The sequence below is a fragment of the Diabrotica virgifera genome, chromosome 10 (assembly GCF_917563875.1).
Source record: "Diabrotica virgifera virgifera chromosome 10, PGI_DIABVI_V3a".
In the NCBI taxonomy this organism is placed as follows: domain Eukaryota; kingdom Metazoa; phylum Arthropoda; class Insecta; order Coleoptera; family Chrysomelidae; genus Diabrotica; species Diabrotica virgifera.
The window spans coordinates 30,317,552-30,345,219 of NC_065452.1; the positions used below are offsets into that span (position 1 = coordinate 30,317,552).

At 33.7% G+C, this 27,668-nt stretch overlaps 1 protein-coding gene across 2 annotated transcripts in view; it reads left to right on the forward strand.

The window, feature by feature from the left end:
* Positions 1-27,668, forward strand: part of LOC126893172 (hrp65 protein-like) — a 98,259-nt gene that overhangs the window by 49,552 nt on the left and 21,039 nt on the right. The window contains exon 4 of one of the 2 annotated variants that reach the window (XM_050663125.1): positions 1,737-2,433. The exons of the other annotated variant lie outside the window; for it this stretch is intronic. Coding sequence (XP_050519082.1) covers positions 1,737-1,898 — 162 coding nt within the window. The 3' untranslated portion in view covers positions 1,899-2,433. Of the gene's footprint in view, positions 1-1,736; positions 2,434-27,668 lie in introns of those variants that run through there. 2 annotated transcript variants of the gene reach the window in all.

The window sequence follows — 27,668 nt, forward strand, 5'->3', positions numbered from 1 at the left end:
CTTCATCTTTTAATACCTTAGGTTTAAAAAAAAATGAAAATCAGAATAGGTTTACTGAAATTATTCGTACTATTGTTTGTCAAACGTAGGAAAGAGTTTGAAAATCTTACGATCGCCATGCGGCGTTCTGGCGATTGACTGAGATTTTTAAACTCTTTCCTACGTTTGACAAACTGTACTTGTAGCTGTGCGCTCCAAAATACCGTTATCTTTAGATTTGCCCACCTCTTTTGAGAGGTTAGAGAAGTAGAAGAAATGGTGATGTGAAGCAGTGTAGCTGACTATTCATCATCATCAGTAGCTCGACAACCCTTTTTGGGTCCTGGCTTGTTCTAGGATTTTCCGCCATTCTGTTCTGTTCCCTGCTCTTTTAAGTGTTTTCAGATCTTGTTCCACTTGTTACATGCATCTAAGTTTGGGTCTTCCCTTTGACCTTCTCCCTACTGGTGTCTGCGTCATTATATTTTTGATGTTTCAGCCTCCAACATCCGTTCAACATGCCCCATCCAGCGCAGACGTCCAATCTTTATGGATGTTATGACGTCGGGTTCTTTGTATGCTGCGTATAGTTCAAAATTATATCTTCTGCGCCATACGTCATTTTCTTTCACCCCTCCATACGCCCATGTCTCTGATCCATATTTAAGGTCCGGTTTTATCAGGGTTTTGTATATTTTGCATTTGGTTTTTCTTGTTAGATCTTAGATGTTTAATTAGTCCATTATGTTTTATTAGCAATATGTATTCTTCTCTTAACTTCTTCACTGACATTGTTATCTGCGGTAACTAGTGAACCTAGATATGTAAAATTTTTCACGCTTTCGATGTTACAGTCTCCTCTTGTCAGATTCTGTAGGTTTCTTTGGCCTGTCGATTTGCTCGCGTCTAGCTATGATATGAACATCGTCTGCAAATGCCAATATTTGTACACTTTTTATTATTGTTCCTCTGGTGTTGACTTTTGACTCTCTAATTATTTTTTTCTAATGTGATGTTGAATAGAATACAGGATAGGGCATCTCCCTGTCGTAGGCCTGTGTTTTGAATTCGAATTTTGTTTTGTACTTTGTTTCTTTTACTATATCAATGAGTTGAGTTGGAATATTATACTCTTTCAGGGCGTGGATCAGAAATTCTCAATGGATGCTATCATAGGCACTCTCAAAACCAATAAAGAGATGATGTGTGTCTATATTAAATTCACAAGTATTTTATAAGATTTGCCTCGAGACGAAGATCTGATCTATTGTAGACTTCTGCCTGCAGAAACAACATTGATATCCCCCAACTATTTGTTCCGCATATGGTCTCAATCGCTCATACACAATATTTGACAGAATTTTATATGCCACAGTCAGTAGCGTTATTGCCCGCTAGTTTTTACAGCTGGGAGCTGACTATTACAACATTGCAATTTACAATTGCTGACTATTCAATTCTTACGAAAGGTGGAGCAAACCTAAAAATGTCTGTATTTTATAGGTAGCGTATCAAAAACAAGTATGTACTCGTAGAGTAGAGTTCTTAGAGCTATTCTCTGTAACTGTATGATTTAGTTTTTATTCGGAAGTTAATTACAATTGGATACAATTCCTCCAACCTTAACGGTCGGTGCTACCGATCTAGATCAGATCGATTAGGTATAGAATGTGAATCTTGAAATTTGAGTAGTGACCTTCGTGTAACACCTAACTATTAAAATCGATACCTACTTTTACTCTTATTATTATGACCAGGATCCCAAATCATTCATGAGCTCTTACGAGCGTGGAACATCTCGCTTTGATCGGGGCAATGCACGTGAACCTCAAGGAGCCAGAGGTGGTGGTCATTGGGTCAACGATTCTCGACGTGGCGGTGGAGGTGATGATTTTCCAAATAAACGTCGCCGTTTTTAAGGAGAAGCAAGAGATTTACTTTGAATAATTGACTTTATACTATCATACATTGATTTGAGAGCTAAATTAATAGAAAATAGCACATGTTTAGATGTCCAAAGGCTGTCTTAGATCACAACTTCTGAGTAAGTGCGGGTTGATGGCTTTGGACATTTGATTATGGGAATTTCGGAAATTGTGGATACGATAAAGTGGTGGTGTTGCATTCCAGTTATTTGTGAAAACCATTAAACCTTTTTCTTTCTGACAATTTCTGTTCCTTTAATGAGATATCTGTACAATGGATAAAGCCCGCATGCCCGCATTTTGGTCAAAATGTTGTGACTTTGGCAGCCGTTAATATTTTTAATTTTAGTATTGATAATACTTAATGTTAGGAAGTATCTAATTATCCATAAGATTGTAGTACCTAATTATTTGAAATGACTTGTGTGTGACTTTTTTTAGTTAATTCAACATTGTTTACATAATTTATGTATTTTATGTCCCTTCATATATCTCTAAGATAAAATATAATCAACTTATAACAAAGTAATTTTTAGTTTTAATTTAATATATACAATATCTAAAGAAATGTGGCAAAAGGACACCGCGCACGTATTATGGAAATTGTAATGTTACTCAACTACAATAAAGTTTACATGCATAGATCGTCTTTAAATTACAAGCATTTCATATCATTGCGCCAACTCTGAATTTCGATTAATAATGGCGTAAATTATAATTAAAATTTATGGAGATTACATTTTTGAAGTCCATAAATACTATTAGTCTAAAACAGTGATATCAACCTGCGGGCCGCATGCGGCCCTCTAGCGTTCTTTATGCGGCCCGAAGGCTAACTAAAGGGTCCTGTTATCAAATTATTTGTAAAATTTCACGCGTTTTTCAAATTATTTGATAGTGTGTCGATGTGTTTGAGGCGTGTTTGGGCGTGAGGCAGACAATTTAATGACTTTAATTTTAAACTATATTGATTTTTTTAAGAACTCTGATTAAAAAGCATTATTAACTTTTAATAATAAATTATTAAAGTTAATGAACAAATACTTATTTTAAAAATAATCAATACTTATTTACTACATTGCAACGACCCATTTAGTAATCACAAGAAAATTTCAGGTCCGGATTAACAAAAAAAAAATTAAAATAATTGTGACCTTGAAACAACACCCTGTATATTAACATTTTCAAAAGAGCACAAAAACTGTTTAATTGATCGCTTCAATTTTTTTGCGCAGATAATTTAATGACATTAATTTTGAAATTATATCGAAATTTTTGTTTTGAAAGTTCGAGTTCTTAAAAATTTCGACATAATTTCAAAATTAAAGTCACTGAATTGTCTGCGCAAAAAATGGAAAATCCATTAAAGCTCTTTTCAAATGTGCAACCGTTTTGTTTAATCCGGACCTGGATTTTTCTTGTGATTAGTAGTTGGGCGGTTTGGGTTCTGAATGTGACATGTGTACCAAATATCAAAAAAATATACAAGGTGGTTCTAAAGTTATGGGTCCACAAAGAAATGGGCAAAATCGATAAAACACCCTGTAACTCGGTTATAAAGTCGGTGGAGCAATAAATTTAATATGTCTGGAACCACCTCATTTACCTCTATTCACCATTCAAGTATTTCCGTTTCCCAATGAGACACCCTGTATACTACCTACTTCTTCTTGATTGCGGCCCGCAAGCTGTGGCAATAGCTACTATCTGGCCCAGGAAAGAAAAAGGTTGAGTATCGCTGGTCTAAAATATTATATTGTCGCTATTGAAAACAGCTTGAGGCTGACCCTTATTTTTGTCACTGGAAGTGCATTGTCATTTATTATCTATAAGATCGAGATTTTAATACAGAAAGATGTCGTCGCAGCAAAAGTCACCAAGTCCAAAATAACAGATCTGAGAAAACGAACATTTAGTGACGTCTGCCTTACAACAAAATGGTAATTTTGGACTTATGCATATTCAGTGATTTAAACAACCATCTCTACGTACTTTCTAAGACTTCGTTATTTCTGCCAGACTATGAAAATTGATATTGTGAATCGATCAGGACGCTTAACTCAATTTTGACAAAAGTGGACTTAGTTAGTTTTGCCGTGACGACGACGGTATATGAAGTGCCGATTCACAAAATTCCTTTCTCAATTAAGCCGGTCGCCTACGATACTGCGACGTCGTTCAATTTTGTCGAATTCAACTAATTGGCAAAAATTTTGATTATGTGTGACCGTGCATCTAAGGAAATGTACAATTTGACCACAGACAGACTGGCCTGTCTGCTGCAGTACTGCAGAATTGATATCATCGACGATCTTGTCGAACGACACCGCAGTACCGTGAGTGGCCTTAGTACCGGCTTTATATACCCATTTGATTTTAGATTTATTTATATCAATTTACGCCAAAATTCATTGGCGCACATATATGAAATGATTTTAGTTGCGAGGCGAATCTATCCTGTAAATTTTATTTTATTTGAGTGACATTACATTTTCCATAAGATGTGTGCGGTATTCTTCGATTTTGCCTATTGAAGACTATAAACAACACATCGTATATCGTCGCTGAAGGTGGAAAACCTTGTAACCCACAAATGGGTTTTTGTGCAGGAGAGTAAAAAACATTCTCTGCATGTGAAAGTTGTTAGACCTAAATGAAGAATCGTTGATTTGACCCTTTCGTTCACCGTGTATTCAATTGAGGACAACCTATTCTATAATTTTTTGTATGTAGCTCCATGTGTTCTTACCGTTGTAAAACATTGTCCCCGATTATGGACATCCTATTCCATCCAATGAATACCTGTTCTGCCATCTAACAGCTTTTGAACAAAATATTTAATTTTTTTAAATATAGGTTTCTATAATTCGTGCGACATTTCTATATTGACATGCTACAAATGCAATGTTCATCTCTGTATAAATAAAGAAAAACATTGTTTTGTAAAATACCATCCATTACTTATTAAATAAAATACTTAAGTTTTTGTGTTTTGTCAAAATTAAAAAAAATATATAATATTTTTACTCCAGTGGCGCACGATGTACTTAAATGAGGACATCTTGTAGTGACCAAACTGTGCATTTTGAAAATGTAAAACTAATATCAAAAAAATCATTTTTGCTATATTGCAAATTTCAGATTTGTAGCTTAAAGAAATTTAATTCGTGAACGAAAGGGTTAATATTAGGTTAGGTATTATTAATACCTTGATATTGAATGAATAATTATTATTCTCTATTCAGGTCAGGCGATTTTCTCATGCAGAGAATGTTTTTTTGTTCTACCGTGGAAAAACTTATTTGTGAGTTGCGAGCTTTTGCATCTTAGCGACGATATTATGTTTATGCCTGAAATACTATAAGGAATATGAATCAAGAACTCTAGGAAAAGAAATTTGGATGTCTAAAAGACAAATAGAGTTGATGGAAAACTGTAAGAACAAGTAACATTTATCTTGAAAATGGCTCAACTACTTCGAGATGTTTTATTGTAGACGAGTTCCCACCAAATATTACAAATTATGAAAGATGTAGGAGATGCAGTAACGGCTAATATTTGGACAGGTGTACGAAAAACTTGATGGATTGTATGAGAAAAGGATCTAGGATGAGAAAGGGCTAAAATCTCAGCACTAAACCCAAATATGTTGAGTTTTATAATATCGAAGCCTCGACGAGACATTCTTAGGTTTTTAACTTGTGTTGGTAGAAAATATTTCGAAGACTTGTTAAGTAAAAAGACTATATATCGGTCAGATAGCCAAGCTCACTTCGCTTCGATGCTGAAGTGGATCTAGTAGATGTGCGTTCAAACCCTGGCTCGGTGAACAAAAAATAAAAAGGCTAACGCAGTAGTTTAAACTTCTAAAATGAATCTACGGTTTAGACTGGAATATGCTGGTGTCTGATTGGCCTGTGGGGAGCAGTACGGAAAGGAATAAGGACTCCTTCAGATTTCCTATCGGAAGGGCGTTAACGCCTAATATACCGGTGTATATGAAGCAAAAAGACTTAGGTCAGAAATAGGATACCTATTCAAGGCATATTAATTCCGGTAGGATTAAATCTATGGATGATGAAGTAACCGTTTTAGATGTTTGGATCAATGTTTTAAGTAGTGAAGGAACCTATGGAGATACGTACAGTGGTGTTTGCAGTTCTTTTGGATGTATGGAGCATCGTTTCCCCTGCCATGGAGTTCCGGAACACGGGGTGTTGCACCTCGGATTTGCCGATTGAGAATGGTGTTTTTGTGTTTGGTTGTGTGTATGCTTATGTGTGTTTATGAGAGTAATGTTCAACACGTTAAGCCCTGCGTGACATATGCTGTCTCACGGTGCTGTGATCTTGCCGGACAGCGTGAGCTTACGGGTGTGTCTCGCAGCTCAATTTTACATCAGTCCGCGTGAGCAGGTGAAGATACGCGTTGCAATCTTTTTTGTCATTGAATAACGCCGGTCTGGGGGAACACTTCAGTGTTTGCGGTTTCAAAATAGGATAATTTGATATCAAGTTATGAATCATAAAAACAGCCGTTTGTACTTGTACAAATATTTATTCTAAACAAAAATAAAGCTTAGGTTTGTTTCAGAGTTGTAAAATCATCTACATCTGATTAATCACTGCTCTCAAACGGGTTGTTAATATCCGACCTTGTTACTGCGCTGTGTATAACACTTCTCCGAATTATCTGTTCAACAATAATTACTTGTAAGGTAATGCAATATTTGCAAGTAACCCTCAACGCATCGATTTAGTCAAATAATACCCGCTTTACACCAACAATAAATTGAACAAGAAATTGACCAAGTTATTCAAGGCCAAATTTGACGTGTTCAGAAAACAACAATTTGACATCCAATTTTGTTCGTTATTAAATTCACGTCAATAAATTCGTGAATTTCTTGGAAAACAAAGTTTCTTTGACTTCAATAAATTGAAGGAACTTTGAATAAAGTTGGATTTATAGTTTGACGTAGACGCACTGGAAAAGCTCAACACCGAATTTTGTGTACTCGTGTTTATAGATGAACGCAAGCGCCTGACGGAACGTAAGAGAAACGTAACGGAACGGAAGAGTTCACCAGCTTTCATCTTTTACAGTGCGTTTCTTACGTCTGGCCAATCAACAGTAAGAATTTGTTCTGTCACCCAAAGTGGACAGGCCCTCATATAAGTATAAATAAATAAACACAAAGTTTGTTTATTACTGTTCGCATAATTTATAGGCTATGTTGTTGAATTAGAATTAAGTCATTGTTTACTCTTTCTACTCATGCGCAAAAATTCCGCTACGTCATAGCCACCTTTACTTTACTAAGTAAAGGTGGCTATGGCTACGTCGATCTATAAATTGACATAATATTTTTTTACGTTTCCAGTCCGTTTCTTACGTCTCCGTTGCGTCTACGTCTACGCTACGTCAAACTATAAATCCAACTTAAATGTTGTAAACGTGTCAATATTTTCAGTAGTACCAATGCAATGACACAGCATAATAAGGCCCGGTCTTTTCACCTCCGAATAAAAGTTATTGGGAAGTTTATCTGACAGATAAAAAAAGTAGCGTCTTTTCACTCTGGAATAAAGTTATCCGGCAGATAAGTTTGACGTTATATGTCAAATATTTAACTGCCGAATAAAAAGTTATTTGGAGGATAAACTTTGCTTTTTGTATATTTCATGGTTTCTGGTTACCACGAAACTAAAAATATAACCTAAAATCTTGTAGGTCTGATTAAATTTATTGCAAAAGTAAAATTTTGTTCTTTCTAAAAATTATCAATCACAAATTTTTTGTTATTTTGTTTTTTATTTATACATACCTACTGTAATTTTTTGAGCAGAGTTATTAGATATTAAATTAAAGATGGGTTATACTTCGAGAAAATTGTAATAGGTATTATGTTTTATTGTATACCTACCCAACCATATTCATTTACAAAGGAAAACAAGTTGTAAAAAATAAAAATAGAATAGTTTTTTTATCCCATCTTGCAAAGAACCTATCTTAAAGTTACCCACCAGAATAATCTGTGAAACATGAAATTGGTAAAAGTTTTACCTCTAGTTTTATTAAAAATGTTTATTTTTCTCGTTTTTAAAAGAATAGTTTCTTCGAATTGCCAAATATTTTACGATTCCAAAATGAAAGGTATTGATATAGTAACTAGAATTATGTATGCACATGGTTCTCAAAAACAGTAGATACCTACCTTGAAAAAAAAGCTGCAGAGTTAAGTATCCAAAACATACTGGGTGTATCATGAAATTCTCAAAATTTTCAATAAATCTATAGAATATGAGGAAGACTGATTTTATATTCTGACAATTTCGTAATACTCCCTGAATATGTTTTAAATAGGTACCTTCTTACTAATATTTTTTGTGCCAAATATAAATAATTCTGTATTATTGCTGTTTAAATTCAGATCATAGCAATGGGTTATTATTTGGAGATTCTGATCGTCCCCTGAAACCATTTTTAACGAGTCCACAAATACATCCCTTTTTGTATATGGCAGAAAACAAAACAATTAAATTGGTTCAGTTGTCCTATCTTACACTGAAGCAATATGTTATAATATAACATAGAGAGAGATGAAAATGAAGACAATTTTGAAAATGAATTGCTAAGTATAGACCAGATGACCAGAAATAAGCTAAATTATTGAATTTACTGAAGTTAAGATGTTTGGTAACCTTATAAAAATTTTTGTGTTAAGCTTTTCACGCACGGGGAACTATACTAAAATATATCTCATAATATCACTCACTATAGTAATGAGTGAAGCTGCATACACGGAACTATAATGTATATTATGGTTTCGTTTATGCAGGCTCACTCATTATTATAGTGAGCAATATGAGATGTAATCAGTGGCGGCTCGTGACATCTGCTATAGGGTGTGCTGCATGAACCACGGCCAATATAAAATAATAGAAATAGAATAACATACGAAAACAAAAACAATAAAATTAGCTTTAATACTAATTAATAGTAACTAATAACGACATGCTATAAAAATCTGATTAACTTACATTTATTGCATTTTTCTAAATTGGAAATTAATACGCCGGTCCTTTTTTGTCGCAAACTTTTCGATTACTTTATCGTTAAAGTTCGGTATTGAAGCGATGAACTTTTTTTCTATCGAGAGTGTGGAAAGGGCTGTTAATCTGTCTTCGCGCATTGAATTTCTTAAAAATGTTTTGATCCGTTTTAAAGTTGAAAAACTACGTTCAGCTTCTGCTGTGGTCATTGGCGTAGTCACCAGAATTTGTATCAACTTTTTGGTTTCTGTTAATGTGTCCTCTAAATTATTAGAAATTATAAATTTTAGTAAAGGCACTGCACCTTTTAATGTTCTACACTCGATATTGGAATACAAAACTGACAGTTCTGTTCGCAAACGGTTTTTATCAAAGAAGTTATAAGCTGTACAAGTTAAATCCAATTCATTTTCAGGAAACTTATTATTATATTTTTCGAAATGTTCTGAAGATAAAAGTGTTGCGGCAACTAGATGATTTGTATATGCAAACCGTTCTTTTGCATTGTTTATAATAACATCACAAACTTCTAGACAGGCAATACGGTGATCCTGTTGGCTGTTATTTGGGCGTTTCCTTTTTTGGACACTAGGCGCCGCATTTAAATTTGAAGCTTGATGTATGATAGGGTCTATTTTATTTCGGACATTGTTAATACTTTGCTCAAAAACATGTATAGCTTTCTGTGCTTCGGTTGGGTCCATGTTCTTTTTTTGAAGATTATTGTACAAAACGTCAACATGTGGCATAATATAATGAAAAACAGTCAGCCAGAAAGTAAAATTTTGATCTTCCAGAATACGTCTAAGTCCTCTTGCTTCCTTGGAAGTAATAGCATTTGACTCTTCTTCTAGTTGCTCCATACACTCAATAATAAAGTCTCTATATTCGTAAACGACATTTACTGTACGAATATTGAAATTCCAGCGTGTAGGGATTGAACGAGGAATATTTTTTCCAACTATTTGATTTAAGACAGCTATTCTTTGAGGTGAATGACTAAAAAATCCAGGTATATCATGTAAATCTCCAAAAAATACGCGTACTTGGGAATTAATAGAACATGCTCTTGACATTATTAGATTCAATTGATGGGCGTAACAGTGCACAAAATGAGCAGTTTCATATTTTCTCTTAATTATTGTTTGCACTCCGCCATGTATCCCACTCATAACAGCTGCTCCGTCATAACTTTGTGCAATGAGCTTATTTTTGTTATTCTTTAATATTGGGTCTAAAACATTCAAAATTGTGTTAGCTAAGGTTTCAGCATCATGTTTTTCTGGAAGCAAAAAAGTCCAAAACCTTTCAACTGGAGCACCGTTTTTTACATAACGAAAAACAATGACCATTTGAAATTTCATAGAAACATCCGTTGTCTCATCAGCTATCACTGCTAAAAATGGGGCTTCATTGATTTCGTTTAAAATCTCCTCAGCGTATACTTCTAGCATGCAATCCAAAATATCATTTTGTATTGTTTTTGAGGTACCTTTGAAAATTGTCGCATTTGTAAGGTGTTCACTAAGTGTTTTATCAAGTTCAGCAGAAAAATTCACTAAACCACGAAAAATTCCAGGGTTATCTGATGTTTCAGATTCATCGTGTCCTCGTAAGGCGAGCTCAAAAGCCCCACAGAATTTTATACAGTCAATTATTTTTGACAAAACATACCTGTTTTTCGTCACCTCTTCATTGTGTTTTTGTATATTTATCCAATAAGCAGAGTCAAGTTGGGCCTGTATATTAAGTTTCCCAAATAATGCAAATCGCATTTCATTGTTCATATGAGTTTGCGTGTTTTCATGCTTCTTTATTTTTTCACTTAAATGCACTAGATCCCGCACTCCTGTCTCGCGCCACAATTTTTCCTCTTTATCTGCGCCGAATAATGCACACGGAAAACAGAAAAAAGCATTTTTTTCGGAACATCCACAAATCCACTGATTTCGTAGATACATGTCTTTATTAAATTTACGCGTATATGTTTTTCCACGGCTTTTACCGGACACTTCAATATTAAGATCAGGCATAGGACGGCCACGTTCTTTTATAATCAACTGTTGTTGATAGTGAAGTTTTTGAAATTTATTTACACCTAATTTAAATTGAAACTCCATTGTTTTAAACACGCTCGAACAAAACAAATTAAACAAAATTGTAACCTAAGAATTTCTAAACACGGCACAGATGCAACGGTCACGAATAACTGTCGTGAATTGCAGCTCGCAAACACATTTCCGAGGCCGTTAATCAGCCGATTGCCGAAGCACATCGGCTAAGATCGCCGTTTGCCTAATAAATGCATTTTACCGCTGCCAGTGTTTCGGTTGTTATCGACGCGGCTTCACTGGAGCAGCAAATACGTAAAAAGATTGCTTCACTGGAGCACCAAATACGTAAAAAAATTATACGGTTTCACTAGAGGAGTAAATACGTAAAAAAAATAATATTAATCATCGTTGTTGGTGAATTATTATTAACAGTTGATGTTTAATATGATAATATGGCAGATTTTAAATAAAACTATATTAATTATTCTTTAATAATTAAGATTTGCTATGGTTGTTTGGTAGTTCTGCAGCTCAGCAGCACATAAAGAAAAGCCGCCACTGGATGTAATATATCTATTATAATATACCTCCTGGTCAGTAACAAGCTTTATGGGGAAATAGAAGGATCATTAGTATACATGTATCATTTTTTATTCTTTATTTAATTGTCCTTTGTATAATTTAATTTTTAAATTTAATAAATCAATGAATTTTTGTGTCTCGCTTCTGCCCTTTCATTTTCTCTGGCACGCTTGTGTTGTACCCTTTCCTCCTCTTTTTCGATCTGAAGCAATTGAGCGATGTTTAGTATTACCGTTGTTCTTTCTTGTAATACATTCTCTAGTTTATTATTGGTAGCTTACTTCTGGAACTAGCTTTTTTCTTTAAGAACGCAGGAGTCCATCTTCTAGATGTTTGTCATATTATATGTAACTAATTTTTTTATTTAGAAAAGTGAAAGGTATCTACTAACAAATATTAAAATTAGGTTTTATTCTTATTGGGATTCTTCAATTTACCATGTAAATTGCCCAATCTTTAAAAATATTGTGTTCTGATATACATAGTTTATCCCTAGTTTACTATTCAATATACCAGTTGGATGGATTATAAATCTGTAGCGTTTTGACAATGATTGATATGTACATCTAGCCTAATTTTTCAGAAGAGCATTTTGAAAGTTTGAATCATGTTTTGCCAACCCGTTCTGACCTACCTAATACAGTAGAACCCTGATTATCTGTGCTCCTCGTGATCGAAGGTGGCACTGATAATTAAAAAGCACGGATAATCCGAACATGTATTTTTTCTTATGTATAATACATATGTATACACATACACATATGTACCTACCATAAAAAGATAACAGAAAAAATAAATCTTTCATTATGAGTCTCTCTTTCGTCATATAGAGTTTCCGTCAAGTGATTTACGATGACTCTATTTTGATAAAACCTCAAAAATGAAACTTGAGTAATAGAAAATCATAGCACGGATAATCCCCACCCAGATAATCGGGGTTCTGCTGTAAGTTAAAAGGGGACATATCTCTTACACAAAAGATATGTGGAACCAAGGGGGTTTTACCTTTATCATACACATACCAAACTCTACCAACTTGAAGAAATGTTACTAAATAGCATATCAAGCAAATAATCTCATTCTGGCTAAAATCAGACATAATATCAAGTTTTGCCATACCACTACAGAAATATAGTATTGAATTTAAATAAAAGTTTTCCCCACATTAACAAATTTTTACAGCATTGAACAGTTAATAGATATTAATAATCATGTGTGTACATATAATAATTATGTAAACAACATTACCACTGCATCTGTTTCATTAGCTAGCTTGTCTTTATTTAAACTTGTCTTTGTCTTCTTTACATACAAATCAACAGTTTTCCACTAATTTAAAATTGATTTACATCAAACAAACACTAAACATATCAAAATAGCGTGTATCAAAATATACAGTCACTGCCCACGCTAAATAGTCACTAGCTTGATGAAGTTTAACTTTTTTATTTGCGTACATTTTAGCGTGTACCTAGACACAACGTGTTAGGAAACCTTTTTTTGACGTCACGACTATCGTGGTCCATTATTATGCTGTCGCAATGTTCTATTTCGTCAATTTCTTCACGTGAAGTTGATAACGAACAAGTTTAGATGTCAAAATGTGCTTTAACACGTCAAATTTGGCCTTGAATAAATTGGTCAATTTCTTGTTCAATTTATTGTTGGTGTAAAGCGGGTATAAAGGCCGCGTCCCACCATCAAATAATTTGAGCAAACTGAAAGTGACAGTTAGTGACGTCACATCCTGAGTGTTCATTGTGGATAATAATGAAAAATTTTAATTTTAAATAAAGTACAAACAAGTTAGACAACTCAGTACAAAAAATTTGATCAAACTAGACTGATAGTGAGAGCACAGATTTTTATAATTTCAAAAAAACTGCAATTGTGACCTCACTTTGACGTACTTCCGGAGTTTGCTCAAATTGTTTGATCAAATTATTTGATGGTGAGACGCGGCCTTTAGAATCAACAATCATCAACATCTGCACTCCAGGCCGGGTGAGCCATCCGTGTAAATGAAACACAATTGACTAAATTTGAATGGAAATTACATTGTGGGTTATTTAAAGGCTCATATTTGATAATTTAAGTAAAATTAATTTCCGGTCCGCAGATCTCATAAAAAATGTCAGGCCGGGGCTGAACATGTTAATAAAAGAGTTGTACCATGATTGACATAATCTGCTATGTCATCATCTTCTCAGCTGTCCACGGGTGTTTATTTGGTTATGTCTTATTCACACCTTTCATATAAACTCACGTGACGTTCAATAGGATTGCAGAGCTTGAATATTCGCAAAAATGCGAAGTGAAGACCACAACGGACATGAGATACTAATAATAGGACCTAAGTTAGGAACTTATGAAAAGTTGAAGCTTTCCGTTATGCATTTCCGTGAAATGCCGTTCGTGAGTTACTGAAAACTATAAAAATAAGAAAAATGTCATACCTAGGACATATTCTTAGAAGAAACCGGTACATAATTCTTTAGCTTATCATTAAAGGTAAAATCGACGGCCAGAGAGGAATTCAAAAGATGTCATGACTCTTAACATTTGAGATAAAGACCGTGAACAACTCGGCAATGTAATTGTCAACGTTAGGGGACCTAACATAGCACCGAAAGAAGAAGAGTCATGCAATTTGTAGATGGTGAAACAACGTTTACGTCAGACATGAAATTACTTTTTTGGTACAGGCAGCATCATGTTGATTACATCGAACAATGTGTAAAATGCTACTAAGGGTCATTTCACACCAAGAAAATCCAGTCACGTCCAATGCAGTTAGAAAATTGATCCAGCTATGTTAACACGAAAATAAAGCAAATGCGTCTGTTTGATTTCACACTGACCCAATCACGTCCAGTGGAGTCGAGTCAAGACTCTTCATTGTTCGACAGGTCGAATTTTTACATCAGTCTTGTTCAGTCACTGCACTGTTTTCACATTTAAAAATGGATATTGAAAAACTGATATTATTAGTTCTAGAAAATGATGAAATTTATGATCCCAAAATTTATGAAACCTCCAGATATAGCATTTCTTAACTCGCTCGCTACCAAACATCCCATATAAGAGCCACTCACAATTTACTGCTGGACTGCCGTGTCAAATATGAGCCATTAGCAATATTACTATTTTATTCGATTTCCGTTGTACCCGTCTACTGTACTGCCCTCCTAAGGAAAACCACCGCATCTACAGTATTTATAAAAATGAGTAAATGGACTTCAAAGAATCTGCAACTTTTAAAAGGTGCTAAAATTGTTACAACAATGCGGTTAGAAACGATTTTACTTTATATCAATAAGTCTGTAAATAAACTGTGTTTAAAAAGAAGTAGCAGTAATTTATCCTAATTTTATGCCTACTATGGCAGATACTGGGAAAAAAATTGTAAGTAATATTAGGAATTGCTAACTAAAACTACAGCATCTACGGATGTTATGTATATGCGATGTTTTTTCTTAGCATAATGTTACATAAAATATAGTTAAACAACAAAATGAGTTTTTGAATAATTTATTAAATCTACATATTTAATAAAAAAAACACATTTATTATACCGATTAAACCCTAACAAACAAAATTAAAAAAAAATTAAATATGTATACAAAGAAATTATTTTATTAATTCTTATCTTACTCAAGGTTTTCTCAAAATTGTAATCTATTTGAAGGCATTATGATTTTTAGATTTTTAATAAGGGTTTCTTTTTTATTTTTTGATACTCCACAAGGAGATGTAAATGCCTGAGGATTGGGAAGTTTTTTATTTAAAACTTTATTTTGAAGAAAAGTTATTTCAAACATACTATCTGATTTATTTGTTAACTTGTACTTTTTAGAGAAAATAATCCCCTGTTGGCAACAATTTGTTATTTTCGCCAAGTAAGGACGTTTCTCTATTTTTTTAATTTTTGTTTGTGACGCGAAATTTTCCCACTTAAAAAAATCTGTATACTGCATTCTTTTTATTGTAACCTTTTTTAAACTTGCCTTTCCAACAGCTGTCACAAAATCATTAAAGTCGTAGGTTTTTTTTCTTTTTTTAAACAGTTCCACCTGATGGTGGAAACTATCGGCGGACATGAAGGTGTGTCCTGGTTCGAAATACTTAATACAAATATCTTGAGCAGCTATAGCGTCAGAATTTACAATATTGTATATACAAGGAAATGTAATTGTAGGTGAATTAAATTATTATGTTGTTTTACAAATTCAATGAATATGATTAAAACATTTTAAATTGTTTTAACTTATGTACCTACAAAAAAACTTTTTAAGCAAATTAAAAAAAGAAGTATTTAGGCAATTTTTTTTTTATCTAGACTACTTACTCTACTTGATTTTCAACATTAAAAATTTTACGTTGTTTCTTAAGACAAAAAACTAACACAATCGTACCATACACAAGTTGAAAAGAAAGTAAATAAATTGATAAACCGCGCCAATTAAGTAGCAAAAACACCGCAATTGGGTATTGCTTAGAATAAACACAGTAACTGCAGGATCCGACAAGTATATGCGGGGTTTTACCTAAGTAATGTTGTAGTTGCGGGGTTTTTCCTTAGTTCCACGCATGTTTTTGTAGATGCTAGGTTTAGTATTTCTTTCAGAATATATAGTTCGGGTTGTGAATACTGTACTTTTTTTAAATAATCATGTAATATAAACCCTCTAGATCAAGTTTTCGCTCCTAACTCAATTTTCATAATTTTTGCATATGCGGTGTTTTTCCTAAGGATGGCAGTGTAAAGGTTTCATATTTTTCAGTGGTCTATAGTAAGGTCTGGCTCGTGATTGTGTCTGATGGTCTCTCAGTTACTAACCAATTTCATTTGTAACTGCCGACAAACAACACGTGTTTTGCTATTTTATTGATTTAAATCGCTGTTTTGGTGTTTATACATGGTGATTATAATGTCATACTAGACTATAACAAAAATATGTCGGGCATAGATCGAAGTGACCAAATGGTGTCATACTACACAACGCCCCGGAAAACAGTCCGTTGGTACCTGAAAGTGTTTTCCACTTATTGGATGTTTGCATTTGGAATAGCACGTACCTATATAATAAAGTGCAAAGAAAAAAATACTTATTTGAAGTTTAGAGAGTTGCTTGTATTTCAATATTTAAAAGCCAACACAAACACACATGCTCCATCATTAAAAAAACTGACATATACGGAAAAGCCACATTATCCAAAGAAGGTGGAGAAGAGGAAAAGATGTCGTGTTTGCTCTTCAAAAAAGAAGAGAACTCAAACATACTTTGTTTGTGCAGACTGTAAGGACAAATATGGAGAAACTGTTGGACTTTGTGTAGACCCTTGTTTTCGTGAATATCACGAATCGAAGATCTAATTTCTTTTTAACATTATGTATGCTCGTTTTGTAACAACAGAAATTAAAAATAAAAAAAAAAATCAGTCAAAATTATTATTCTTGGAGTGGCTCATAAGTGAGACACATGGTCTATCAAAGAAAAATTTATATAATAGACCAGTGTCTCATATATGAGTCGGGTTCAAAAATCCTTTCAAATGTCTTTTTTCTGCATCTGATATTTATTACATTGATTCACAGCACAATTAAAATAATTGTATTTCAAAATAATAAAAAAAAATTGTCGTCCCTCAATGTCCAAAATTTTAAGATCTTGGTAGCGAACGTGTTAAATGAAAAAATAAATCTATGCTCATTCGAAAATAGTTGTAAAACTTTTTAGGATCATAATTAACAAATCTGGAAACAAGACTGAATAAACTAAACATAGATCCTCTAGTGCCTATTTATGGGATGAACTCAAAATAGTTTTCCTCGTTACTTCATTCTCCTTCTTCGAAGGCTACGTAATATTACTGTTTGAACAACTACATCCATTTTTAACCACATGTGTGTCTACACTGATGAGTCCACAAGACGCATTCAGTGTGAAATTTAATGAATGACTTGATTTGGCTGGACTTGGCTCGACAGGACTGCACTTGATTGGACTCGCTTGGTGCGAAATGAGTATATTTGGACATTTTTGTTCACTGAGTGTATTACTAATCAAACGCGAAAATGGGAACTAGTCACCAGAAAAAAAATACAGCAGGAGAATGAACGTGGAATCATAACTTATGATATGGAGATCAAAACTTTAGTTCTATTTCAAACAACTTGGTGTAGTGGACCAAGATGAAGTAATTTCTCAAGAATGGAAAAAGTTGAGCAGCTATTTATATCTCAAAATGGATTTTTATGACTACACTGCGCACCAAACTAACGCATAATTTTAAAATTTTAATTTCAGCCTTAATAAATTTTTATTTTTCAAAGTTGGTTTTAGAACAACTAAAATAAAATATGCTGTTTTTTACGAGAATATTATTAAATAAGACTAACCTTAAAAATTACCAAAGAAAATTTTTTAAACAGCCAGTATTGCCTTCCCGCAAGTTGCCGTTTATTTTTTCTTGACAAGATCTCTCATATTTTATAAAAATTGCCAAATATGTACCCAAATTTCAAACAATCGCAAAAACAGTAGTTGTTTTAATGTGTTTGGTGATTTAGGTACTTGTCGTGTCTGCACGATATCCCAAACATGTTCTATTGGGTTGAGGTCCGGACTTCTCGCAGGTCAAACCATGACAGGAATTCCAACCTGACAATTTTGCTACACAGTTCTTGCAATGTGTGGCCCGACAGTATAAGCATGAAATTGTTACCAAAAAATGGTGTAAGTGGTAAGGCATCTTCTTCTAAAATTTCTGCAATGTACCATTCTGTTGTAAGCCGCTACCATACTGACTGTACAGTCTCTAGAATGTTACACTATGCGTAGCGTTTCTCAGAGCTTTTTCGTCTGTCTTCAGACAATGTTTGGATTCATCGGTTAATAATAAAATATCATTTCCCAAACTTCATTATCCCAAACATGTTTACGAGCAAAATGCAATATTTGCCCTCTATGCTCTCTGGTCAAGACTGGGCCAGTGTTTGTCCTTCCAGGACGTAGGTAGGTCATTTTCGGCATGTCTTCTCTCCTTATCGTATTTTTATATCCTTATCGGATTATTCTAAAATTGTAAAGATCTAAAAATTTTGTTGAGAACACCTTTCAACATAATTAGGAAACCGTATCTTAATCCTATTAACAAGTCAATTGTATTTGAGTAGCATCGTTAAATTTCGATTAATGAACATACTGAATAGCAGGTGTAATGATTAAGTACAATATATTAAAACTTGTTAATTTCTACCTAGACCGAAAACCATTCAAATACAAATGACTTTGTAATAAGTTTAAGATTAAGGTTTTCTAAAATATTTTGAAAGGTACATGGTAACTGGTAACAAACACACTGGTACTGGTAACAAATCTTTGTCTAAAGAATCGGTCTTGATCAGGAGTTTGTCGCCTTGACCGGGTCTTAGTTACTCGCATTGACACCAAACGTGAAAAACTCTTGAATTAGTTGACAAACCATAAATCGTTCGGCAAACTTAAGTGTATCCTCTTCACGAAGAGTAACGATTCTAATGTAGTGAGATTCTGACAAATTTCTATTTTCTTGCTTCTGGAGTTATAATGAAAACAGTAAATAAACTTAAACTCCTTTGAAGATTTACCAAAGCGCATTCATACCAATATAAATTGAAACTTAAATGAAGAACTGCTATCATATTTTTAATTTACTTTAAAAAATTATAAAAACTAGCCTTTTTGCAGTTTTTAAAAAATCTCTCCAATATATCGGTACATACATAGTAAATATTTATCGCCTAAAATTATGCGTTCATTTTGGTGGGCAGTGTATTAGAAATATGTACAGCTTTAAATATTTTTATAGGTTTTCTCGTTTTCTGTCGATTTCTGGTCCATTTTTTCTCCTAATCGTTTTTATTGTCAATTTCGATTAATTTTGCGTTTTTATTAAATTTTCTGTGACCTTCGAACAAGCCGCAAATGGTGAAATAATCTCTACATTTTATAATTTGTGGTTTTTGTTTAACCTTTAGATAACCAAGGGGGCTCGTTTTTTACCCAAATATACATTTTTCTTTAATACATTCAGAAATGTTTTCAATTTACAACTCGTTATTTTTTATCTGAATTTAATATCATTCTAGATATCCTGATATTTTTAATAAAAACAATTCCCTATATTTCACGATTAAAAAATATTTTCTGATTTAAGGTCAAAAACGACCCCCCTTGGCCCTCTATGTTCCAATTTTATATTAAGTAAATACCGTCTTTTATGTGGAATTCCGAGTAATTTTGCGTTGCGCATTATCAAAATCTATTTTTTGTACCTATGTGTGTACTTAGATAAATATAAAGACTACGAAAAAGAAAATCTTTTCGAATGAGGCTCTCTGTTCAAGATTTGGTTCTTGAACTAGTTACACCCTTTATACAATCCCGACTGCGTCAAGGTTTACATACAACACATTTACACAGCCATTAACTAACAACATTTTTAGAAGATTCTGAAAATTCAGAGCCAACTGAAAATCCCAGGAAATGTGGCCGATGTAAAATTTGCAGTCGATCATCGCAGAAAATACACATCGAATTGCGATAAATAAATGCAAACATTTTGTCTGCAAGGAACATTCCAATATTTAAAAAAATATATTTGTTATACCTGTGGCGACGTAAATTAGTGTATAGGTAGGGTTACCATACGTCCGGATTTGAAAGACATGTCCAGATTGGCGTCCGGATATGAGAAATGTCCGGATTTTTTTCTTTACTAAAAAAAATGGAAAATACTAGGCCCAACGGTAGGAAATTTCATTCTGCGCAGCACCTTAGGTCTAAAGTACTTATGTTAAAACAGGTGTATATGTATTTTAAACTGGCAGATATTTTTGATGTTAGTTGCATATTGTAGCGAAACAGCTGTACTTTAAATTGTGCCATATGCATTGGCATATACATGTACAATGTAGAGGTAGCAACACAGTCAAATTCACATTTTACATTTTCTACAACCCCTTGCACTATCCCTGTCCGGATTTGGCCTTAATAAATTCTGGTAACCCTATGTATAGGTATGTTTTGTATTAGTGTGTGTAAACCGGCCAAACCCGATTTCAGGACAAAGCCAAACTAGTTTGTCCTGAACGCGTTATGCTGGGGCCACAGTAACGTTAACGTCTAACGTCCATTATCGTATTAATTAACACACCAAAAATGATGGAAAAGTGACTGGTCACACTTTTTTTAGCGCGTAGTCAGCAGAAAACGCGTTTTTTAATCCAATAATTTCAAGATGGAAGTCGAAGTTGCTACGCTGTTATATTTTATGAGTGCTAATTATTATTTTATAAACGGATCAAGCAAAAAACCAAGACACCAAGAAGATGGTGGATGATAAAAATGCAGCGTCACATAAAGCCACGATTTTTATGTGATTTTTGTCGCGGATCCCATAAACAAGGTTCTGTTTCAAACGGTGTTAAAAATTCAAATATTTTCTCATTACTCCACTCCATTTTCGTAGAATAGTATGTACCTATTTTACAAAACAAATTACTCTGCTGCGCTGCTAGCTAGAACTTGTTGAAACAGTGCAAGTGTAGCCACAACAACGCGATAAGTAACGGAGTAACTCCTTTGAAGTGTCGAAAGAAACCGTCACCCGATCTATCGCGTAACGTTTAACGGCATTAATAATGGCAATAACAAATTAGCGCGCTAAGTCGTGGCCTCACCTCTCTTAAATGTCAAATAACGCGTTAATTAACGGCATTAGACGTTACTGTGGCCCCAGCATTAGGATGAACTAGTTTGTCCTAAACGCGATAGGATGTCCTGATATTAATACGGATAGTGCAGGACCCACTAATTAATAGTACGGCCTATAAACCTTACAGTATATCGTCGTTAAAATTAATGGACAATTGGTAATACAAACAATCATATAAAAAATAATAAGTGTTTTTATAAAAACAATAATTATAACTCGATTATAAAAATTATTATTTATTTTTCCATGGAGTGTTGATAAACACAGTTTTTGTTCCAGCTGCATTTGACAAAACTTTGTCCGATCCAACTGAATCCCTCGTACCTGCAACCCTTAGCGATATTTTAGAGATAATTTATAACTTATCTAACTTTTTGTGGTATTAATGTCTAAAAGGTTTTTAATTGTTTGGAGATCATAATTCGATATTTGAAAAAAGGCACTGAAATATCGTTAACTGTTGATGAGAGGTTCAGTTGGATCAGGACAAGGTTTTGTCAAAAATGTAGCGTCAACAAAAACTGTTCCACTAACAGATGTAAAAGCAAGAAGGCAATGATAATCCTCAATAAAATTTTAAGTATCACCAAAAGACTCCATGGAAGAATAAATAATACACACACCGGCAAAATTAGCCGAACACGTTAAAAATGGGACATGTTTGATGTCTCGTATTTCATAAACCAGTGGTCCGATTTAAGCGATTCTTTTAGTATGTTATAGCCTTATTACTTAAGAATATCGTTGTAATAATATTGTTGCTAGACAGGTAAATACCATTTTATACCGGGTGTACCAATCATACTGTATTTTTTTCTTAAAGTTTGGAACACCCTGTGGAATATTCTAGCATATGTAAAATATTAGAATTAATACTCGATTGTAGACTGGCTTTCTTAACATTTTCCTTTTCGATTCATTTACTTATGTGAGATAATAAAAAAGTTATGTGCGTTAACAGCTATCCATGTTTTTCATCAATAATCCTCATAGTAGGGGAGGAAAGTATACTAAATTTGCAGTTACTCGAGCGTTATGGGGACCTATTGGATTGTGAAGAGTATGTGCTAAAATCAGAAAAAGGTTAGGTTAAGTTTTCCATAAAGTGGGGGACTTTTCATTTTTTAATTTAATTTTCCATTTGAAATACATAATCATTTTTCTCCGATTATAGCGCTATCTATCCATAATTCGAAAAAATATGTCGAATAAAAGTTGCTTATTTTTACGTAAAGGATTCAAATCTGCAATAAAAATTGGGGGGTTCCTATTTAAGATTTGAAATTAAATCCCCCACCCCACCTCCGTGGGGGCTCGTGACACCCCACGGAGAGGGGTGGGGGGTTACATTAAGATATTAAATAGGAACCCCCAATTTTTATTGCAGATTTGGATCCTTGACGTAAAAATAAGCAACTTTTATTCGCAACATTTTTTCCTATTATGGATAAGTGGCGCTATAATCGGAAAAAACCATTGGTGGAAATGGAAAATTAAATTTAAAAATGGAGAGTCCCACACTTTATGGAAAACTTAACTTTTTTTGGTTGTACCACCCATTCTTTACAATCCACTCCAGGTCCCAAGAACGCTCGAGTAATTGCAAATTTAGCATACTTTTCTCCCCTACTATGAGGATTTATTGATAAAAAACATGGCTAGTTGTTAAAGCACATAACTTTTTTATTTTCCAACATAAGCAAATGAATCAAAAAAGAAAATGTTAAGAAAGCGCAATTCTACAATCGAGTTTTAATTTTAATATTTTATATATGCTGGAATATTCCACAGGGCGTTCCGAACTTTAAGAAAAAAACACAGTATGCTTGTTACACCCGGTATAAAATGACATTTACCTGTCTAGCAACAATATTATTACACCGATATTCTTAAATAATAAGGCTATAACATACTAAAAAACTGACTCAAATCGGACCACTGGTTTATGAAGTACGAGACATCAAACATGTCCCATTTTTAACGTGTTCGGCTAATTTTGCCGGTGTGTGTATTTATAATTGAGGTGTAATTATTATTGCTTTTATAAAAAACACTGATTATTTTTTATAATATGATCGTTTGTATTACCAATAATTGTTCATTAATTTTAAGGATGAGTCATTATCTTTTACTAAAAATGATTACTTTCCAATTACAGAGTATTTTATTCAGTTTATCTATTTATTTTGATATTATAGGTATATTATAAAGGGTTTACTAGTTTATCCTGCAGTGTTCGTATTACTGTCAGGATAAACTAGTTTATCCTAGGCCAAACTAGTTTAGGACAAACTATCGTTATCCTATCGCGTTTAGGACAAACTAGTTTGTCCTGAAATCGGGTTTGGCCGGTAACATACATATTTTCAAATTTTTGCACTTCTAAGCTCAGAATGATGTTTCCTATTTTTGTTCAGTTGTAATTAAAAATATGTTTTACTAATGTTTAAATCATTTATTGGTACAATACCAACATTAAAATTATGAATGCATTATTTTATTTCTTAAAACAACTTCATTTTTTTTTTTTTCAATTGTCATTGTTGACCCGGGGTCATTTTTAACACCCGTTGGTCATCCGTGTAAGAAAAAAAGGTTGGCCATCGAATGGTTAAAATATATTAGATAAAAATTGAGCTTCTACCAAAAAAGTTTTTGTAGTGTGGCTGTGAAAATCAGTATAATCTCATCTTTTAATCAGTGCTTTATTTTAATAATAATAATAATGTTTTTATTATATGAAAACATAAAAAATATACCACCTACTTAGAAATCATCAGCGAACAACAGTAGATACATTTTGAAAATATGATCAAGAAAATGTTCACGAAATTGTTAAAATTAATAAAAATGTAAAATATGGTTAATTGCTTGAGTCAAATTTTTGTGTAAATAAAGGTGAAAACCGCAATAGGGATTTAATAATATTGCAGAATTCCAAACTACATGAACATTAACATGCAATAAAAAATTTAACTACGTACTTAAAAACTGTAATATGCACATAAAATAAATTTATTCATGGGAAAAATATGAACGAGTTGTATATTTTTCTATGAGTCAATCCCTCACAATGAACCATCTGATTGTTTTATCAAATTTTTACCTATAAGAACGAAATTAATTATTCGTTGTAGATTTCAGGAAATTTAAATTATACAGTAATAGTATGTATAGTGCTCAACAATTGATAAGGATCATAATTCTTAAAAAACAGCTTATGTTTCAATTCGGTCCAGAGGTGATGCACCATCCCCATATGTACGTTTCTGTCTCTCCAGACGTCTTCAGTTGGGCTACATGGTCATCTCTGAATTGAAACGAAATCAAGCTGCCTATTTAAGCAGAACTATGAAAATAGTTCAGCGTATCGGACGCTCAATAGCGACATCTATTAAAGAGAAATGAGAAGTCCCAGATTTAAACAATAAATCTGAAACTTCTCGTGGAACCACTTTCTGTTAATTATTATCAAGAGCGTTGGTACTCCGGTGTCGGACTTCAACACGAACAAATGAGCCCATCATAATCAGAACCTGGTAAATCCTAAACTTTTCGTTTTCCCCTTTTTTAAACAATTTCAAAGTTCAAGTATCTATTAATATACAGACATAAGGTTTCGGCTTAAAAACCTTCTAAATCCACTTCAAAATGCCACTGAAATTTTAATGTAGAATCAAACCCTGATATGTCTATAGTTGGAAAGCCAAATAGGACTTTCTCAAGCCTTTATATACCAAAGATGGACACAATTCAAATTCTCATAAAATTTTACATCTGGAGTTCATCAGGTATACTTGGTGCAGTATGGATATCTACATTACTGACACAACTGTACGCTGGGTACACAGTGGGGAATTTGACAGAGGGCGTGGCTTGTCTTGGCTTTGAGGGACACTGTGTGGTTTATTCTGATATACCTGCTACTTACCACAAAAAGAGTCTAACGGAGTCAAATCGTCTAATCTAGGTATCCAGTAAACATCGCCTTCCATTAAATGACCATGCCCATCGCTCGTGCAGAATGTCTAATGTGGCAAGTAGCGCTGTCCTATTGAAACTACATGTCGTTTATTTTCCATATCCAATTTAAGCCAAAAGAACACCATTGTTAACAGTGATGACCTCACCAACGTCTTTCTCAAAGATATATGGACTGATGATGCAGCGAGCCCAAAATAGACATCAAACAGTTTTCGAGATGCAATTGGACGCTCTTGGATCTTACCTGGATTGGTATCATCCCCAATTTGACAATTCTCTTGATTGACCTATCCATTCAAACAAAAATGGGTCTCATCACTGAAGATGATTTTTCGATGAAAATTAGCTTTATTTTTCGCTGCTCTAGAACCCATTCAGCGAACACATGTCGTACAGACTTTCAGAATCTGGATCAGTTGAATTTTGAACGTGGCACGACACTCTTCACCAGTACACAGTTGGCGAAGAGAAAAAGAAAATATGTAATAGAAAAAGATAAAAACAAAAAGCCCAACTTTCGTGGGCTAGGACAGAACCCTCATTTTATAGTCGACACGAGCTGTCCCATCATTTGTTGGTAAATCTACAAGGTTCAAAGGACATAAACTGATAATATATATATGACGGCTACTTACCCCTCCAAACCTTTCTATGCAGCTAGGAGCTGGTAGGTTATTGCCATGGTAATTTTACTGTGGAGTGGTCTAACGAAGTTGTGTTGAAATTGTTAGCATTGTATGAATTGACCAACTTACTATAAGTGCGCGCTTTTCTTTTCACTATTATCTTCTATTTCTCTTTGCCGACGTCAACTGTCTGAAGAGCGCCGTGCTACATTCTGTGAGATCCCGACTAAATAGAGTTCCGTCAAATCATGGTGAAGACTATACTGGGAAAATTAAAAAAACCAAACAAATCAATAAAGCTTGTCACGCACGGGGAGCTATACTATAATATATCATATCTCATCGCTCACTATGTAATGAGTGAGCCTGCATACACGGAACCATAGGTATGCAGGCTAACACATTGCTATAGTGAGCGATATGAGATATATTATAGTATAGCTCCCCATGCGTGACAAGCTTAGACTGTTTTGAAACAGTTGGGATGTAAAGGAAGTCAGATATGAACTCATTGTTACTTAGCTGTTAGTGAAAAACAAGGTAAGCTAGAAAAAATGATATTTTTTTTTTATTTTCTACGGAATAAACATTGTATTTTTGTTTTCTTCCTGTTTGTTATTCTGTGGAAGCTGTCTGTTCTACAGCCAATTAATTGGCTTATTGGATATCTTCAGCAGATCTGATTTAAGCTTTCAGCAACAGTTAGTTCTGAGGATGCTGTCGAATGTTCATGCAGAGTTGACCAGCTTAGGATGTCAGTTGTGCTGCATCTGACGTTTAATAAAGGACAGATAATGTTCATAGTCAAAAGGTAGAAATAACTGTGACTAAGTACATGATACAAATGAGATCAATTTTCCTGTTCCTACCTTCTTTGTACATTTCATTGGATTTATTTGATTGCAGTCTTTTAGCTTTGCTCTTGTTAGTTCCTGGTCATCTCTATACACTATTGGAAATCTTTTTCGGAACATAGGAACTTTCAATGTAATAAGTTAAATTGTGAATTTGCAATTAACCAGTGTAAATTTCAAAACAATGTCGCGATGTTTCATATTTAATTCATTTGTTCGATAGCACAGAACTGAAACATTTGATTTGCAATAATTAACCAGTGTAAATTTCAATAGGACTGTAACACTGGATAGAACTATCGCACAAACGATGCAATCCGATGGGACACCTCAGTTCACTGCAGTCGAACAAATTAATTAAATATGAATTAACTTTCATTATTTTTTTAAGTTACTGAAGTGTCTTGATGAAATGTTCTTTTTCTTTGCCTTTTTAGGTTATACAAGTCATACTTGAAGTGTGTACAAGTCATACAATCTTTTTCAATTTTAAGGTTGTCAAATGATGGATCTTCCACAGTTAATGAATTTGTGATTTTTTTTTATTTATTAAAATCATCTAAAAAAATTATCTACCACTGGAATAAAACAGACAAGTCAAATGGTATACCTGTGGTTCCATATCAAATAGTGATCTTTTTCATACTTCCAATTTTATTAATTTTAGAGATGAACTCGACAATCAAGTCCTTTTATCTGGTTTAGATCGGCCTGTGCCTAACCAAAACATTTGACTTAACTGATCAGGTACATTTGTGGATTTATCCAGTTATCAGTGAAATGCTCACTAGCGAAGAGACTGACAGTCATGAAAAAAGAATATGTAAATCAGCGTTTCCCAGCGGTG